The sequence below is a fragment of the Maylandia zebra genome, unplaced genomic scaffold (assembly GCF_041146795.1).
Source record: "Maylandia zebra isolate NMK-2024a unplaced genomic scaffold, Mzebra_GT3a scaffold02, whole genome shotgun sequence".
NCBI classification, from domain to species: domain Eukaryota; kingdom Metazoa; phylum Chordata; class Actinopteri; order Cichliformes; family Cichlidae; genus Maylandia; species Maylandia zebra.
Genome location: NW_027490032.1, coordinates 2471538 through 2489786, shown reverse-complemented (window position 1 = coordinate 2489786; position 18249 = coordinate 2471538). Strand labels below are relative to the sequence as shown.

The following is an 18249-nucleotide window of genomic DNA, read 5'->3' as shown; positions in this document are numbered from 1 at the left end:
AGTGTCAGTAGATGGAAGCACCAGAGTACGGTTTAATCACAGGGCAGTTGGATAAGAATGTAATAACTTAAATAAAAATATCAACCTAAACTATAATCTCCTTTCAGGTGACATCACACCTGTTATCCATCAAACTGTGATATGTCTGGTGTAAACATTCCCTGTCAGCACTGACTGCTGACAGAACACCTCCAAATACAAACAATATCCATCAATACACATAATAAACTCTCATGAGTTTCCACAGTGGTTTGTAAAAACTCATTGGAGATCTCAATTTCAGAAACACTGAGCATGCCCAGTGTTTTATTTGATGATTTATGAACCATTCTGTAGATGCAGAAGAAGCTGTTGCTGAGCTTTATTTTATTCAAGATTCAAGACTCTTTATTTGTCACGTGCATGGTTATACAGATATAACACGCAGTGAAATGTGACCTGATATGTTCTTCGACTGTGCACAAAAGAGTCAGAACTTTATATACAGAGAATGAGTATATACAAAGAGGACTTTATGTGCAGCAAATGGCTGAGTTATATAAATAAAGATAAAATAAAACAATCCTGAAATGTACAGCTTGTGTACATTGTGTGGGTGTTAAAGTCAATGTGCTGTAGTGAAGCTGGAAGGATCAGGATGATATGAGAATGTGGTAATGGTGCAGAACCTTCTGCCTGATTGTTGCACAAGCTGGAACAGTTTATTGCTGGGATGAGACGGGTCCTTCAATATCTGAGTTGCTCTAGTCCAGCATCCAGATGTAAATGTCCTGTAGGGAGGGGAGAGCAATCCTGCAGCATCGTTCTGCTGTACGGATCACTCTCTGAAGAGCTTTTTGGTCCTTAACACAGCTGTTTCCATACCAGGACGTGATGTTCTCTGTGAGGATGCTCTCCACAGCGCCTGTATAGAAAGTCCTGAGGATCACTGGAGAGACTCTGAACTTCCTCAGTTGTCGTAGGTGGTACAGGCGCTGCCTAGCCTTTTTGGTCTGGACCTGAATGTGGGCAGCCCATGTCAGGTCTGAGGAGATGTGAACACCAAGATACTTGAAGGACTGCACCCTCTCCACTGGAGCTCCATTGATGATAATGGGCTTGTAGTCTCTGTGCTGATGCCTTCTGAAGTCCACCACCAGCTCCTTGGTCTTGCTGACGTTCAGCTGGAGGTGGTTGTCCTGGCACCATGATGCCAGATTCTTCTCTTCCTCCATGTAGGCCGCCTCATCGTTGTTGGAGATGGCGCCTAATGCCACTGTGTCGTCAGCAAGCTTAACAATGGTGTTGGAGCCATGGGTGGCCACAGTCTGAAGTGTAGAGGGAGTAGAGCAGTGGTGAGAGGACACACCCCTCTGGCGCTCCTGTGTTGATGGTGATGCTGCTGGAGATGCATCTACCCACCCTCACCACCTGAGTTCTGCCAGTGAGGAAGTCCAACACCCATGCACACAGACGGCTGTTGAGTCCCAGATCCCTGAGCTTTGTGAACAGTCTGCTGGGCACTATTTTTTTTAAACGCTGAACTGTAGTCAAGTCTCACATAGTTACCTTGCTTCTTGTCCACGTAGCTGAGGGTGGTGTGCAGGCATTTAGTCCTGTCCATAAAATTAAATATGATAACTATGACAAAGTCTGTAATGTTTGATAAGCAGGTGACTTTCAGGTCTACTTTTCTGAAGTTTTTTTTTTTAACTTTCTTTACTTATTAACTTTCTGAAAATGATTGTCTGTGTCTCCAGATTCGCTCAGACTTGTTTTGAGACAGATGTCACCATCATCATCATCATCATCATCTTTATGTAGATGTTCCTTATAACTCCATAGAGAACAGCAGACATGCACAGTAACTAAGATACCTGTGTACAGCTGCTTTTTAATCTGCTTTACTCTGAAAGTCTTGGTAAAGGTTTTTTTTTTTTAAAATAGAAAACAAAAATGTCTTTGGAGAAATTTTTTAGGTTTTACATTTTCCAGCTTTTTTTTTATAATAGAAAATAATAATAATAACTTTCCATTTGAACTTTCTCCCCTCAGAGGTTGTGTGAGGTTTCCTTCATGAGGAGAACAAACAGAATATAAACCAGTGTGTTTACAGTGAATGTGTCAGGTCTGAGCTGCTGTGTGGACCAGTTAGAGAGCAGCAGCTGGATCCCAGTGGTTGGACTGGTGGACGACTTCAGTGAGGAGTCGATGACATTTGGCTCTGGTAGAAACTCTGCACACACAAACACACAGGAGGAGAATATAAGCACAAAGCAGAGCCTCTCTGTTCTCTTTATATACAGCAAAGTGAAAGAAGGAGGACAGTGAACGAGTCACAGTTACAATATAACAGCATCTTTTGTTCAATAAACATTTAGACAGTAGGGGGCGGTTGTCTTTTTGACGGACTACATTTACACAGGAAGGCATTTATTAATGTGTGTTACTGGAAAAGTTTTTGACCTTGTCATCTACGATAATCAATATTAACCATGTTAAATTAGTCTTGATAACTAATGTAGAAACAGGTATGAGGGCAAAATGTTATGTCTGTTTAAACAATAAAGAAGTAAAAGTGGCAAAAAGCACCCAGCAGCAGCGGCTTACTGAAAGGTTGTGATTACCGTGATTACAAGCTTTTTAGTTCAATCAACCTTTCCTATCTCCACGTCTCTGGTTCACACATGCTCCCAGTTAAAGGTTTACCAGTTTGAATTAAGTTTTTATCTAGTAAAGAGCTGTGATGGACTTTTGTTAGCTTAGGTTAGCTTGATGGTTGGAAACAGGGTGAGCAGCTAGCTTCACTCTGATAGATAAAAGAGCAGCTGTACCTGGGCCTTCTTGCTCTGATGGTCGTTTGTCCATAACTGACATCTTCAGTTTTCACTGCTGAGTAGATCACAGCTGAATCACATTCTGAGAATAAAACACATTCAATTACTGCAGGTACATAAACTGCACTTGTTTAATTCAGTACAATTCACAATTAAATTATTATCTGTCATGATGCACTATGAAGAGATCAAGTGATAATCTTTATTGTAACTGTAGCAGTGTTTCAGTGTTCTCAACACCTCGACTGTGAAACAGCTTTGACAATAGAGAAGTGGGGGTGTTTCTGTGGAAAAGAAAAGTGGACGACCACAAAGCTGCCACCTGCTTTCAGTGCAGACTGACTTTCTTTACCACAGAGCACAAAGTAAACACCTTCCCACGGCATAAACACATGATTGGCCAAACCAGTCCAGACTGTGGTGAGAGGTGTCACCAGCTTCAGACTACAGTTAAACTAGAATCATGTGGTCAACATGTCATCATGTCACAGAAACTAACAAATCATTAACTTTCTAGAAGTCATAAATGAAGTATAGATACTGAGATAGACTCGTTTTAAAATGTTGAAGTCACATAAGTATAAGGAAAGTCAAAGGATAAATATAGAGGAAAACAGTGAATAACACTGGAACAGAATACTGAATATCATTAAGATTCACTTTAAATGAGATGATGGTCTGTGTGGAGAGTTTAGAGAAATGCTTTTCCAGATGATATCTCCATGTTCCTTCCTGTTCTTAAAAAAAATGAACAGCTCTGTGTTGAAACACCTGCAGCTGAAGTGTTTTCTTTCTATCAGAAACAGGATGCTGGACGACTGCAGAGCTGTTAGCTTCAGTTAACCACAGACCACAAACACACAGTCCAGCTCACAGTGAACAACACTCAGTAAGTACAGAGTTAAAGACACATGAGTTTGCACATTTTAGTTAAGACAAATGAATTAATAATAAAAGTATGAACTGAAATATGTGATTTCAGGTTTTAATTAAATCAAATCACGACTTTGTTTTTTGACTGTAACACTAATCTACATTTTTACACTTCTGATCACATGCTCCATAATGTCCTCATAACCCATCATATCATCAATGATGATATGATGGGTTAAATAAATAAATAACTAAATATGATTCTACATTCATACTAAAGTCAGTCTAGTCATGGTCCAGGTGAGGGCTGGGTTTTTTCACAGTGCTGGCATTCCTCCACTGGGCGGACCATCAATGGTAAGCCCCGTCCCCGTCCCGGGGACCGGGCACTGACAGGCTGCACCTGAGTATAATCTGAACTGCTTGCTTCTTAAGACCAGCGCTCACAAACTTCAAACTTCGTCAGATCATCTGCAACCCTTTGTCAGTCTAGCCACAGTTATTACTTCTTGTCATAGTTTTTTGTGTATTTTTGTGTATTTGACCTTTGTGCTTCTGCTCGCTGGAGACCTCTGGTTGTTGCTGAGTCGCTGCCATAACCTGCCTGGGTTCAATCGCTGGTCAGCTCAGTTTCCCACTCATGCTCACCTGCCTGCCTCCCTGTACACCTTGGACTGGCATCTGTAACTTCCAACTAACACCTGTTCCCCCTCATTTTCAGTGACTCACACCTTTTCCCTCCATCTCCAGGAGTCACTCGCTGGTTGCGTTTCCAGCCCTACAAGTGACAACCAATCACTTTGTCTGACTGGCTGTTGCTGAAAGTTTGATATATTGATATGTTGATGACAGTGATCATCAGAACTTCTCCAGCATCTTGATCTGATAAATATACCAAAATATAATAATAAAATTATTTAAATAGCTGTCAATAAATTGTTTATTTTTACACTGAATCACGACTCTGTCTGAAGTTTATAATATATTAACTGGATATTCTCTTGATGAAATTCCCAGGGTGGCGTTGTCGGGTTTTCTGTTTCATTTTAAAACCTTTTGAGCTCCCAGTTTCAAAGTGTTTGGTCATTGGTTCATTGCTATTTTCCTCATTATTCCCACGCCCCTCAAGCAGGAGAAGAGAGAGGGAGAAACTAATATTATGATATTTTAAATCTTTTCAAAGGTACATTATGTGAGGATATATTTAGAGATATCCTCACATAATGAAAAATATTATGAAAACACTGAACTACCTTCACTTTGTCTGATTGGCTGTTGCTGGCAAGTTGATATGTTGATGACACTGCACATGATGTCAGTGATGACATCATCTTCTCCAACATCTTGATCTGATTAAAATGAACCAAATTAAACAATAATACAAATTAAATATCTAAAACAGATTAATTCTAGGAAAGTTGTTACTGTGATCATGATGGATATGAACTTTGTTCTAATAAACAAACTCAGACATGAAAAATTATACTTTATAATTTTAATTTAATTTAATTTTAATTATACTATAAATCAACAAGTCTGAGTCTCACCTTCAGGTTTCCTGTAAACACATTGTCTCACCAGCAGAACCAGTAACACCAGTAGAACCACAACACAGACTGATCCAACACATGACAACACAGAGACAACAAGAGGAGACGTGGAGGTAGGTGGAGGTGGTGATGTAGGTGGAGGTGTGGTGGTGTGTTTCCCTAAAATAAAGCAAACACAGTCATTAAGTTGTCGTCACATTGTGAATGTTGAAAGCTGCAGAAACACAGACAGGTGAGTGTGTCACCTGTGACAGTGATCCAGCTGGATGGAGACTCTCCATGACCGCTGATGTCACACTTGTAGAGGCCTTCATCAGACCTGGAAACATGCTGGATGGTCATGTGACCTGTAGGCTGCTTCCTGATGAGGGAGCCATCTTTATAGAAAGCAGCTGGGAGGTTGGAGGGAGTGGTCTTTGTTTTACAGAGCAGAGTGATGTCATCTCCCTCCATCACAGGGAGGACAGGACTCTGCAGGATCACTGATCCACCTCAACACAGAGACAAACTACAGCATTTCATCCATTTACACACAGCTTCATCAACACTAACTCCACACACTCAGCTTACCAGTGACTGTCAGGTTAACCATGTTACTGATGGTACTGTGATTGGACTCACACCAGTAAACTCCACTGTCCTGAGGGAAAACAGTGATGTCACAGGAAGAACCAGACCATCTTCCCCACCCATCTCCACACTGAGTGATCTTATTATTGGTCCTCAGAGTCCATCCAGCAGAGCTGTCGTCCTCCTCACAGCTCAGAGACACAAAGTCTCCTTTAAAGAACTGAGAGCTGCTGGGACTCACAGTCAGACGAGCTGTGAGGGTTACAATGAAAAACTGTTGAAATTTTATATTTTATAACTTCTGTCTTAGACAGTTGTTAAAAATGCTCTTTGCTTTGTCAATTTTATGTCTGAAACTCAATCAGGTCATATCTGTGAGCATTTATCAGGTTTAAACTGTGACAGAAGAAGGTTACTGACCTTGGTTTGTTGTGCAGCTCAGCAGTGAGATCAGAACTAAAGAGAAATGACACTCAGGTTGATTTGAGGTGAACATAAAGAACAACTCCACACAAACAGCTGACAAACTGTTTGTATGGAGTTATGGAAATATGGTATCTAACCAGATTCTTACTCTGGATGGCATTACCTTGGCCTCCAGTAACGCTGTGAGGAACCTTGGAGTCATTTTTGACCAGGACATGTCCTTCAGCGCTCATATTAAACAAATATGTAAGACTGCTTTCTTACATTTGCGCAACATCTCTAAAGTTAGAAATATCCTGTCTCAGAGTGACGCTGAAAAACTAGTTCATGTATTTATCACTTCCAGGCTGGACTACTGTAATTCATTATTATCAGGATGTCCAAAAAACTCCCTGAAAAGCCTTCAGCTAATCCAAATCCACCGGTCCTTCGGGCTGAGTGTAAAAGCGAAGCTCTCAATTTACCAGTCGATCTACGCCCCTACCCTCACCTATGGCCACGAGCTGTGGGTAGTGACCAAAAGAATGAGATCGCGGATACAAGCGGCAGAAATGAGCTTCCTCCGAAGGGTGGCTGGCCTCTCCCTTAGAGATAGGGTGAGAAGTTCGGCCATCCGGGAGGGGCTCAGAGTAGAGCAGCTGCTGCTCCACATCGAAAGGAGCCAGCTGAGGTGGTTCGGGCATCTGACAAGGATGGCTCCTGGGCGCCTCCTGGGTGAGGTATTGTGGACCCAGGACACACTGGAGAGATTATATCTCTCGGCTGGCCTGGGAATGCCTTGGTGTTCCCCCGGATAAGCTGGAGGAGGTGGCTGGGCTTCTCTGCTTAGGCTGCTGCCCCCGCGACCCGTCCCCGGATAAAGTGGATGAAGATGATTGGATGGATGGAATTCAAAATCCTGCTCCTCACATACAAGGTCTTAAATAATCTTCACAAGGTCTTAAATAATCAGGCCCCATCTTATCTTAATGACCTTGTAGTACCATATCACCCTATTAGAGCACTTCGCTCTCGCTCTGCAGGCCTACTTGTTGTTCCTAGAGTATTTAAAAGTAGAATGGGAGGCAGAGCCTTCAGTTTTCAGGCCCCTCTTCTGTGGAACCAGCTTCCAGTTTGGATTCGGGAGACAGACACTATCTCTACTTTTAAGATTAGGCTTAAAACTTTCCTTTTTGCTAAAGCATATAGTTAGGGCTGGACCAGGTGACCCTGAATCCTCCCTTAGTTATGCTGCAATAGATGTAGGCTGCCGGGGTTAGGGTTATGATGATATTTATATTACAAAATAATTATTAAAACAGGATGTGGTTAGTTTGTGATATTACCCATTTTTCTGACCTAAATTTATTGCTTTTGTGCTTAAGTTTGATTACCAGGCTGGTGGGTTTCACAATTTCCCAAACACTTTGCACATGACTGGGTGGCATTAGCAGTTTATATCCTGTGTGATTTATGTATTTGTTTTGTTTTTTAACAAAAATGTCAAGAAAAACTCTATTTTGATTAGACTGAAGATTTAAGCTCACTGGGCCCATGTGACTTTCGTGTTTTTTAAGTGGGCTACAGCACAGACTCTGGCTGGTTTATCAGAAGTAGCTGCTGATGTTAGGTCAGATAAATCTACAGATTAAATGTAAATTAGTAGAGTAATGAGTTTGTAGAGAAATGTATGAAGTCATCACTAGTTAAAGTTAATCTGATGCAGAACTTGATATTCAATAATTTGAATTGAACTTGGCTTCAGTGCTGAAAATAAACGTGGGCCTGTTTTCAATTCAATGACAATTTTTACATTTTTTACATTTTACATTTTTACTCTTTGTAAACATCAGCCATTCAGCTGCTAGAACAGTAATCAGTGTGATTATATGGGACACCTTTCATCCTGCAGTTAATAGTTTAGATTCAGCCTGATTTGTTTTTCATGTCTTCTCCTCCATCATCAGTTATCAGGAGAGCAGACAGTCAAAGTACAAGAATTCAAACAAACACAGAGATTCTACTTACAGAGCAGACACAGCACAGATGTTTCCTTCATCGTCCTTCTCACTCATTTCAGCTTTTTGTCATTTCTGTCACTGACACCAAGTAAAGCCCGCCCTCTTCCTCTGAGCACCAGCTTTTCTATTGGTTCAAACACAGAGGAGGTAACTCATGTTATGCCTTGTCTAAAGATAGAAGTGAATAGAATTAAATATAAAGAACATCAGTGTACACAAAGTGTAGTTTTTTTTTCTTTTCTGGAAATACTTTGAAATAAAATGCTGTGGCTTAAAGTTGCCACACCAACACACACGACCAGAAGATCATGTTTTAAGATCATCTGATTATATTTCATAACTGTAATGGAACATTTATTATTTATTTATTCTCCCACATCATTTATATATATGGCCACTGGAGGGCAGTGTTTGACCCTAAAGTCTATAACGATACAAGCCAATTGTCAGTGATGCTTCTAGTTTGTTTCGCTAGTTCTCATTAGCAGTCAGTTCCTTCATTTTTACATGTATTATATTGCATTACTTTTTAATTAAGTAGCAAGGCTACATTAGAGAGCTTTAAGGGGGCTTTTATTGTGAAAGTGTTGCAGGTTGCACGATGATCAGATAGCAGACATGTAGATGAGGCTGATATAGAGAAATGATTTTAGAATATGTTCATGATCTAATCAGGAGCTCACCTATAGCAATTCAGTGTTTTGCTCCAACACACCACAAACCTAACGATGACATCATCATAAAAACTGGAACCACTGATTAGTCCGAGTTTTGAGTTCAAACTCTGATGAACTAAATGAAAAGAATTAAAATTGAAAAGTGAGTTTCAAACTGACTTGTCACGTTTAAATGTTTTAATGCTTCTGGGCATTAAAATGTTGGCTATGGCAATGAGGAATGACTGAAGTAACAGAAATGAAACACATATTAGTGATGCAGGAGTGCCATAAAACCCAACTAGAAGGAGTTACCTGGGTTAGGCAGATGGTGAATATTAAAAATTTCCACAGATGAAAAAAATAAGACGGATTTTGTCCTGCATCCAAGTGTGGAGAGTTCAGTTAGTGTTTAACAGACTAATAGATGACAAATGTGTCTCGTCTACTCCAGAGCTTTGTCTCCTGTTTGTTCCTTCACTCCTCTATTAATGCAAAAAGGCAGGTTTTTCTCAGATGGCTCTAACTGTCGCTATTAGGTGAGTCAGCAGACACACCTTTGATGACACACCCAAGTGTGAAGTGAAGTCCCTTTAGGGCAGGGTAGGGAACGTTAATCCTTGAGAGCCGGTGTCCTGCAGGTTTTAGATCTCACCCTGGGTCACCACACCTGAATCAAACGATTAGTTTATTACCAGGCCTCTGGAGAACTTCAAGACATGTTTAGGAGCTAATTTAGCCATTTAAATCAGCTGTGTTTGATCAAGGACACATCTAAAACCTGCAGGACACCGGCTCTCGAGGCCTGGAGTTCCCTACCCCTGCTTTAGGCTGTGCTCTCTGTTGTCTGCTGAGAAAGCCAACGCCCTCAAAGTTGTGTATATTTACATTTTTTTCCCCACCAGCAGGGGGAAACTGTTTTTTACTGCAAGACATTAAACCGCTACCAAATGCTTTACTATTTCCCCTTAAACAGTTTTAGCAGGACTATAAGAGCTACAAATACACATTATTAAAGCATGTAGCTTTTTTTGTACAAATCCATGCATATGAAGTGAAAATGACACTATGGCATTCTTTTTTTTTTCTTTTTTTTTTTCTGCCTGTCCCATTTGGTTCTTTAGCCATCAGAATTGTTGTCTGAAGACCAACAAGGATACCCAATGGATTTACTTTGCCAAATGGATCATCGTGGCATTGCCGTATTGGTCCATTTGATCGATCTTTGTTTTTATTATTTATTATATTTTATTTTCAGATGTCACAGCCGGGACAGACATGAGTGAGGGACAGGAAAGGGAGAGAGAAAGAGGAAGGAAAAGAAAAACAGAAGGGGAGAGGGACAGTGAGAAAGGGGGGGAGAAAATAAAAATCTCCTGGATCACCTGTTGAGAGAAGAATAGAAAACAAGCAAAAAAACCAAAAAACAAAGCAACATACTAAACACAACACCATCGCATTAATCTAGCTAAGTGTAAACAGCAGTAAATACTAAATATTCAATGTTGTTGTACAGCACGCAGGACAGACAGCGCACAATGTGCTTCGAAGTAGCAGCCAAGAAAGGTGTCATTTAAGTCTACGTGCAGTGAACACCCGTGTGCACACCTGTGTGGATCAGCGTGCTTGTATTCAAATGGTTTCCACATCCATAGCCCCGTCCCCCAGGGCATGAAGCAGGCATGGAGGAGATCCAGGCCCCAGGCATCCAGAGGCCTCAGAGTGCGAGAGCCCAAGGAGGACCACCGGAGGGGCATCCGTGCCACCTTCATGGGAAGGGCTGAGGATCCCCAGACGAGGCGTCACCCAGTAGCCACCGAGCAGAAGCTAGAGGGGGCTGCACCGGCGTGCCCGCCGGCTCTGCCGGCAGCCAGCTGTGCCAGAGCGAACCGAGCCGCAGGCCCAGGGGCCAGAGGCCCGAGGGCCCCCCGCACCCTGGAGGAGGCCTGACCGAGCAACAGGCGCCAGGCCCTGACACTATGGCATTCTGCAGGTAAATGCATTAGATGAAATACTGGTGTGTCTGTTTCTTTTGTCAAGACTAGAACTGGAGCTGAACGCTCTAGTGGGAGAGGCTGTGCTTGTCACAGCTAAATGCTCACTATCCCTATAAACTGGTCATAAATGTGAATGTGATGTTATTCCCTCAATAAAAATGTGAACGTTAACTGTTGTCATACTCAGGCTTCAGAGTGTTTGCATAATTCAAAGTCTAAACAAGCCGTTATTTCAGGTTATTTAGCTGGTCTCACTATTTCTGATTACTTTTCCCTCCACAGTATCCCAGTAATATTAATCATAACAGATGTTTTTAGATTCTATTGTTGCATTTGCTGAGTTGTGCACTGCTAAAAAATCCTAGAGGTTATCTTTCTCTGGAAGACCCATAAGCCATTTTAAGCTCTAAGTTAAATTCATAAAATGTACAACATGACTACAAACTTCAATTCTCTGTTAGTTTGAACCAGGAGCGATTCTAGGATCAGAGCTTTGGGGGTGCTGTTGTTAAAGAGGGTCAAAAATGTTTCAACCCAGTTTGTTTTGCAGATTCTGTATAGCAGCTTTAATATAGGGAGGACACAACTTCCAGATTGTGTGAGTAAAATCAGGTTTTTTCCTCTTTGTCAGTTTAACAGTTTCTGTTGTGCCTGTCACTGTTCACTGTCTGTTTTCTTACCTGGTTCTTCCTGACCTTGTACTTTCTCCTCACATTCCGCTCTTTCCTCTCTCCCTCTTTGGACTGTCAATCATACACAAATAGATGGTATTCAATTAGATGAAAAATTACATTAATATGAAAAAATACCATTAAGATCAGTGATAAAAAGTCCTCTCTCAGTGTACTTTCAACCAAAAGGCAAATAACCGAACTATATGCACATCTAATAAAAGATATAAATATTGAAACAGTGATCCAACATTATTTTGATTGACGGATCATTTGTTCTTACACTTTTACCTGAATGTGGCTCCCTTTTTTGAAAAATAAAAAAAAACTTCCTTATATCCATTATGAACCTGGCTGTCTCTCTGTACACACACACACACACACACACACACACACACAACAGGATTTATAAGGTTAATGGGCATCCAGTCAGTTAGCTAGTTAGTACCTTGGCTTTAATATCGGCACATATGACAAAATAAGCAGCTTCTCTCAAGTCAAGTCAAGTTTATTTATAAAGCACATTTAAAAAACAACCGAGGCTACCAAAGTGCTGTACAATAAAATACAAATACATAAAAACACTGATAAAACAATAGATTAAAACAATAAGTTAAACCTTGCTAAAGGCCAATGAGAAGAGGTGAGTTTTAAGAGCAGTTTTAAAAGTTGCTAGGCTTGTGGAGAATCTGATGTGAGGAGGTAAACTGTTCCACAGTCTGGGTGCAGCCACACCAAAAGCCCTCTCTCCCCTAGTCTTTAGTCTGTTCCTGGTCTTTGAGGTCAGCATCAGGTCTGCTGACCTCAAAGACTCATCCCTCTCATCCCATTTCAAACAGGACAGTGGTAACAACAGCACGCTACGGACAATTTTAAGTTTTTTGATTTTAAATAGGCTCTAAAAATTTTAATGGGAGCAACAGGACAGTCGAATGACGCTGATTTTACTGCAGAGTAGGGTATCCAACATCGCTCCGGCAAAAGGGCACTAGGGCCGGAGTAGGGGCGAGACGAGCTGGAACAAAATGTTTTTTGGAGGGGGGAGGGGCATATCTATACTTTAGTTGTTAAAATATTACATCTCAACCAAGTACTGTATGGTTTTTATATTTTTAGTATTGTGTCACATAAATAGCAAATATTGTATAACAAAAAGTAAGAAATCTTTGGGGGATCTTTGATTCATTTTGAAATGGGATAAAAACGACCCTGGTTTGAACACATCTGTTACAATTTCACGTAAATGCTGGAGAGCTAAGAGAGGCTGTTGTGAGAATCAGTGTTTTAAATGAAGTTCAAAATAAGCTTCAAATGCCCGTATAAAGGGAGTATAAAAGCTATCTAAGCAGCCATTTCAGTGGTTATGGAAAACACATGTTCAAGTTCCTCACCTGCAAGGTTTTCTACCACTGCTGTGAAAGCACAGACTAGTTTGCATTAAGCAGGTTTTGTGTTTTAAATGCTTATTAATGTTGCGCTAATACAAATTATAGGGATTATTCTATGAAATCTCCTGTTTTTATTTCATTTCATAACATTTCATCCCAAAGAATACTCTTGCTATCTACACTTTTAATAAATTATATTTACAGTAAATCTGATAACCTATGTTTTCTTTTTCTCCAAAATGAAATATGAATATGAATATAATGTAAAAAAAAATATATACAGTGGGGCAAAAAAGTATTTAGTCAGCCACCGATTGTGCAAGTCCCCCCACCTAAAATGATGACAGAGGTCAGTAATTTGCACCAGAGGTACACTTCAACTGTGAGAGACAGAATGTGAAATAAAAAATCCATGAATTCACATGGTAGGATTTGTAAAGAATTTGCATGCATCTTAATTTAGACATAATTTGTCATATATCTTATTTGCTATGACAATGTTTTTCTATTTAATTACTTTAAATCTTTGCACCTCCAAAGTTAAGGTTCGAACACAGAGCAGATTATTTCAGTATTGGATGTTATTACCTAAAAACCCAATGGCTGTTTCTGTTCAGTGATAACATTGATAAATGAAACAGCAGGACGACAATCACAGACCAGCTGGAAAAAGCCATTTAAGATTTCAAATAGGCTGCATTTCAGCTGGACGCTGGTATGAATCCTGACTCTGTTGTTGTTTATGTTTTCTGTATATCAAAAATCCAACGACAGCAACAAGAAGAACAGCAGAAAGACTCAGACCGACGATCAGTCTAACAGGTCCAGCCTCCTTCCCTCCATCCTCCTTCCCTCCATCCTCCTTCCCTCCATCCTCTGTGTGTCCTCCTGTCTGACCTGCAGGTGAGAAACAGGTGTGAGGTGTCAGCTGTCAGGTAGGTGATGAGTGAAGAACAGAACAGAATCCATTTCCTCTTCAAACTGCTGTCAGACATTATCTACTGCACTCTGATCACATCACTCAGACCAGCTGCTTTCTACAAAGTCTCATCAACAACATCTTTAGAAACAAACATCAACAAGCAGGAAGCAGCTTCACCTCTGATCACACACACACTCAACTCTACTCACTCACCTGGAGGATCAACAACACTCAGGTTGATGATGCTGATATGCTCATGAAGACATGACACTTGTATGTTCCATTATCAGCAGCTGTCACATTCTTCAGAATCAAAGACACGTCTCCATCCTTCATCTGTCTGTCTTGCAGATCCACCCGGTTCTTAAAATATGGATGCTGGTTGGAGGTATCAATGTGCCCGTCCCGGTACAAAAGGACTTGTCCGGACTCAGGGTCAGTTTTGCTCCACTCTACAGCTATGATGTTGTTGTTTGGAGCTCGACATGTCAGAGTGACGTTCTGTCCAGACACAGCTGTGATGTTTTTCTGGGCTGAAAGAGGAAACAACACAAATCAGGGAGGTTAAAGGGGTCAATGTTTGTTTGTTTTTGCTGTTGTTTTTTATTAACTTTTTAAATCTTAGATTGTTAATTTAAGAACTCTATCAATGATTTAAGTGTAGATACTAAGCCGACGCTTGAATCCACTGAGGTGTTCATTGGCGGGAGTTACACGATGTAACTAATATGCATGAACTTAATAAATTAAAACTTAATAAATTTTATATTGTCCAATAACTCCAGCTGTACTTACCATAACAGCCCAGCGGTCGCAAACTGTTTGCTTTCTCCTGATCAACAACACACCTGGGGCAAATTAGTTTTCAGTTTCAGTTTTATTTGTCATATGCAAGTTAGCACAGGGTCAACATTGCAATGAAATGTATTTGAGCAGAAGACAGTCACTCAGCAGTAGAAAAAAAAACTACTGTGTGGGTTTTTTTTAAATTCTGTAATAATACTGTTATGTATGTAATGTTAACTGTGTTACTGTTTGTTCCATGACTTTGTATGGATTACTTTTCATAATCCTCATTATTAATGTGAGCGGCTGTTAAGTGTAAACATGTTAACGGCTGGTCTGAACTCACAGACATTTGGTTTCTTGTGTTTTTCACAGTTTACTTATTGAACTGAGTTCCTGCAGGTTCCACAAACAAAAATACGTCCTGATAATAAGTGAACATAATGTGTGTGAGAAAGCAGCCTCTCATTATGAGACACTGTGAGTCTCTGCATGCTGCCTTTATGTAGCTACAGCTGTTTGTAAACACTGAACTAAAAGCTTTGTAGCTGTATACTGACTCCTGAAACTACAACACATCACACTGACACACACATTACACTTCTTTGTCTCTGTCACAGGGCTGGATGTAATGAAATGTTGTTAGAGTGGCATTGAAATCAAATGGGCAAAATCAAAGTCATTTCTTTACACATATGCAGCTTTTACATTGTGTAATATGCCTTAAAATGTAACCAATGGTTCTGACTTTTTTGTACAACCATTTAAAACCCAGGAGCAGATCTACAGAGGTGGCATGGAGTGGCATGTGCCACCCTTAATAAACATTGTCATTTACAAAACTACGGTGGCACTCGGTGTGGCAAGAGATTATATCAGGGTGACACATGCCACGTCTGTAGATCTGCTCGTGGCGGTATACTGACTCCTGAAACTACAACACATCACACTGACACACACATTACACTTCTTTGTCTCTGTGAGATCTGATCACACCGACATGTTAGGTCCACACAGACCCCACCCAGCCTCGTGTCTCCTTCACAAACACGGAAAAACTGAATCAATATGAAAATAAATCTTCAGGAAATGTTGTTAACATGTAAACAGACTGATGCTTTTCCTCTCTGTCCCACAGAGTGAATCTCACCTGCAGAGACAAACACGAAGAGGCCGACAAACAGCAAAGTCGAGCAGAGCGACGCAGTCACAGCAGACATTTCCGTGTTCTTCAACTCCGACGCTTCGATTGTTCTAAATGTCTCAGGATGGTTTTATTGAAATAACTGAACCTGAGTTTAAATCCTGACTACATGAGATTAAATTTCAGGTTTAAATGATCCTGAAAATCTCTGACTGAAATCTAAAGGAGGTCTGAGTGTTTAACAGGTTCAGTTCTTGAATGATCTCCACAGAACAACACAAACATCTCATCATCAACCATCAGCTACATACTAAAGACCCTCATCAGCCAAAGGACTTCAAAATGACGTCACTGTATAAACATGTATATTGTACTATGGAGGAGGCAGCATTTAGCTGTAGCCTCCATAAAACCACAGAGAACTTTGTCCACCTTTGATTGTCTTTAAGTTGTGTTGGAGCCACAGAGAGCAAATCTTTGTTCTTCATGGAGAACCAGTGAGACTGTTTGGACTTTCCTATGAAACATCAGTGCAGGAGTCTCTCAGTACATCTGTTTACAGTGAGGACGAAGAAGCAGACACAGAGAAAACATACATGACTGTAATCAGAGTACAGGAGAGTAACTGAGTACACTTCCTGTTTGTGATTTAGTTGATTTTCTTCTTTATCTTGTGTCAGATAAAGTCTGACAGCTTTGATTGACTAAGTGATTTCATTCCAATCTCAGTGCAGCAAAAAGTCAAAGTCAAATTTGTTTAAATGGCACATTTAAAACAAGGTGTTTTGACCAAGGTGCTGTACAATTAAGATAATCAAAAGAAATATAAACATAAGAAGACATGATAAAAACTTCTTGAATGTTGTATTTTCTGTGTTTTTGAGTCCATCAGGGTCTGCTTGGTCCAAATCCAGGGACAAAGAGCAGAGTCCAGTGATCAGACTGATGCTCTCTGTCTCTACAAATAGTTCAAACAACTGGAGGAAAATAAGCAGCTCTGTGTTATTTATATGCAGCTTTTATTTCTACGCACATCACTGAACTGTGTCAAAGTGCCGTTATTGGAACCTGTACTTCCTTCAGAATTTTCATATTAGAATTTTGGACCTTTCCATCATAACTGTCATAACTGGATAACATCTGTGTGGATAACACTGCACCCACCAGGACTGTGCGCTGTTTCTCCAACAACAAACCCTGGATTACCCCAGAAATTAAAGCCGTCCTCAAACAAAAGAGGAGAGCCTTCAAATCCAGAGACAAGGAGGAGCTAAAAAGAGCGCAGAGAGAGCTGAGAGGTCTGATCGGGGCAGCTACAGGCAAAAGACGGAGAAACGGCTTCAACAAAAGAAGGTTAGCAAAGTCTGGAGAGGCCTCAGAACCATCTCAGGCCACAAAGATCAGAACGCACTGCTCATGGGAGATGTGAGGGGGGCAAATGAACTGAATCATTTCTTTAACAGGTTTGATTCTTCCAGGAGGCAGTCTTCAGGTACCTTGGTGTTCATCTGAACAATAAACTGGACTGGACTCATAACTCAGACGCCCTCTACAGAAAAGAGACTCATGGTGTGGGACAGAGCAGGCTGTACCTGCTGCTGAGGTCTTTGGGAGTGAAGGGCCCACTCCTGAAGACCTTCTATGACTCTGTGGCGGCCTCAGGTGGCAACGTCACCTGGGCCAGCTCTTTTCTAGGATGCCCTCTGGACCCAGTGGAGGTGGTGAGTGACAGGAGAATGGTGGCTAAGCTTTCATCCCTGTTGGACAACATCTCCCACCCCATGCAGGAGACTGACAGCACTGAGCAGCTCCTTCAGTGGCTGCGGCACCCACGGTGTGGGACGGAAAGACTTCGCAGGTCTTTCCTCCCCACTGCTGTCAGACTCCACAACTGTCTTTTGACCCAGCACTTTGTGTTTATTATTATTATTATTATTGTTGTTGTTGTTGTTGTTGTTGTTGTTGTTATATCCCGATCTTGTTTTCTAATGTATTCTGATCATGTAGAGGGGTTTAGACTTTTTAGTTCTTAGGGTTTGGAGTTTGTGCTCCCTCTTTGTTTAGTGTCTGCCCGTGTGTTTCCCCCGTCTGTACCGTGTCTTTAAATCCAGTCTATTTATGTCCTGTTTTACTTTGAAGGTCCGTGTCTGATGTCAGTGTGTAGGGCTTTGGAGCGTGATGTCACGGGGGTGGGCGTGGAAAGGATTTTGGCCCGATCCGCCATTTTGGGGGTCTAAGTAAGGAGCGAAAGCATAGCCATGGTTCGTACTTGCTGTGCGGTCGGCTGCAATGTTCGATCTTACGACCGGCACGGGAATAAGTTTGGATTGTCTTTTTATGCTTTCCCAACCTGGAAGCAACATGAAGGAGCTCATGTATCGGATATTACCAAACGAAGGCGTCTAGCCTGGATAGCAGCCGTGAGACGAGCTGATATCAAGTTCTGTTAC

General features: G+C 41.1%; 1 protein-coding gene and 2 long non-coding RNA genes across 3 annotated transcripts in view; all 3 read right to left on the bottom strand.

Moving 5' to 3' along the window:
- LOC143412400 (uncharacterized) overlaps positions 1–8334 on the bottom strand; it is a 95196-nt gene extending 86862 nt beyond the window's left edge. The window contains exon 1 of the long non-coding RNA XR_013096075.1: positions 8243–8334. This is a non-coding gene — a long non-coding RNA (uncharacterized LOC143412400). The remainder of the gene's footprint in view (positions 1–8242) is intronic.
- On the bottom strand, positions 356–5331 carry LOC143415655 (uncharacterized). The gene is made up of 4 exons (XM_076880985.1): positions 5237–5331; positions 4943–5038; positions 2814–2898; positions 356–2215 (listed from the first exon to the last, which is right to left on the bottom strand). The coding sequence occupies exon 4, from the start codon at positions 1212–1214 to the stop codon at positions 744–746; it is 471 nt and encodes a 156-aa protein (XP_076737100.1). The 5' UTR covers positions 1215–2215; positions 2814–2898; positions 4943–5038; positions 5237–5331; the 3' UTR covers positions 356–743.
- Positions 8335–12551: 4217 nt separating the features above from the next.
- On the bottom strand, positions 12552–15897 carry LOC143415657 (uncharacterized). The gene is made up of 3 exons (XR_013096085.1): positions 15806–15897; positions 14083–14402; positions 12552–13844 (listed from the first exon to the last, which is right to left on the bottom strand). It is a non-coding gene; the product is annotated as an uncharacterized LOC143415657 (long non-coding RNA).
- Between the last annotated feature and the right edge of the window lie 2352 nt (positions 15898–18249).

Excerpts from the sequence above, each read along its gene's own strand:
- LOC143415655 (XM_076880985.1), bottom strand. The coding sequence starts at position 1,214 with ATGGAGGAAGAGAAGAATCTGGCATCATGGTGCCAGGACAACCACCTC.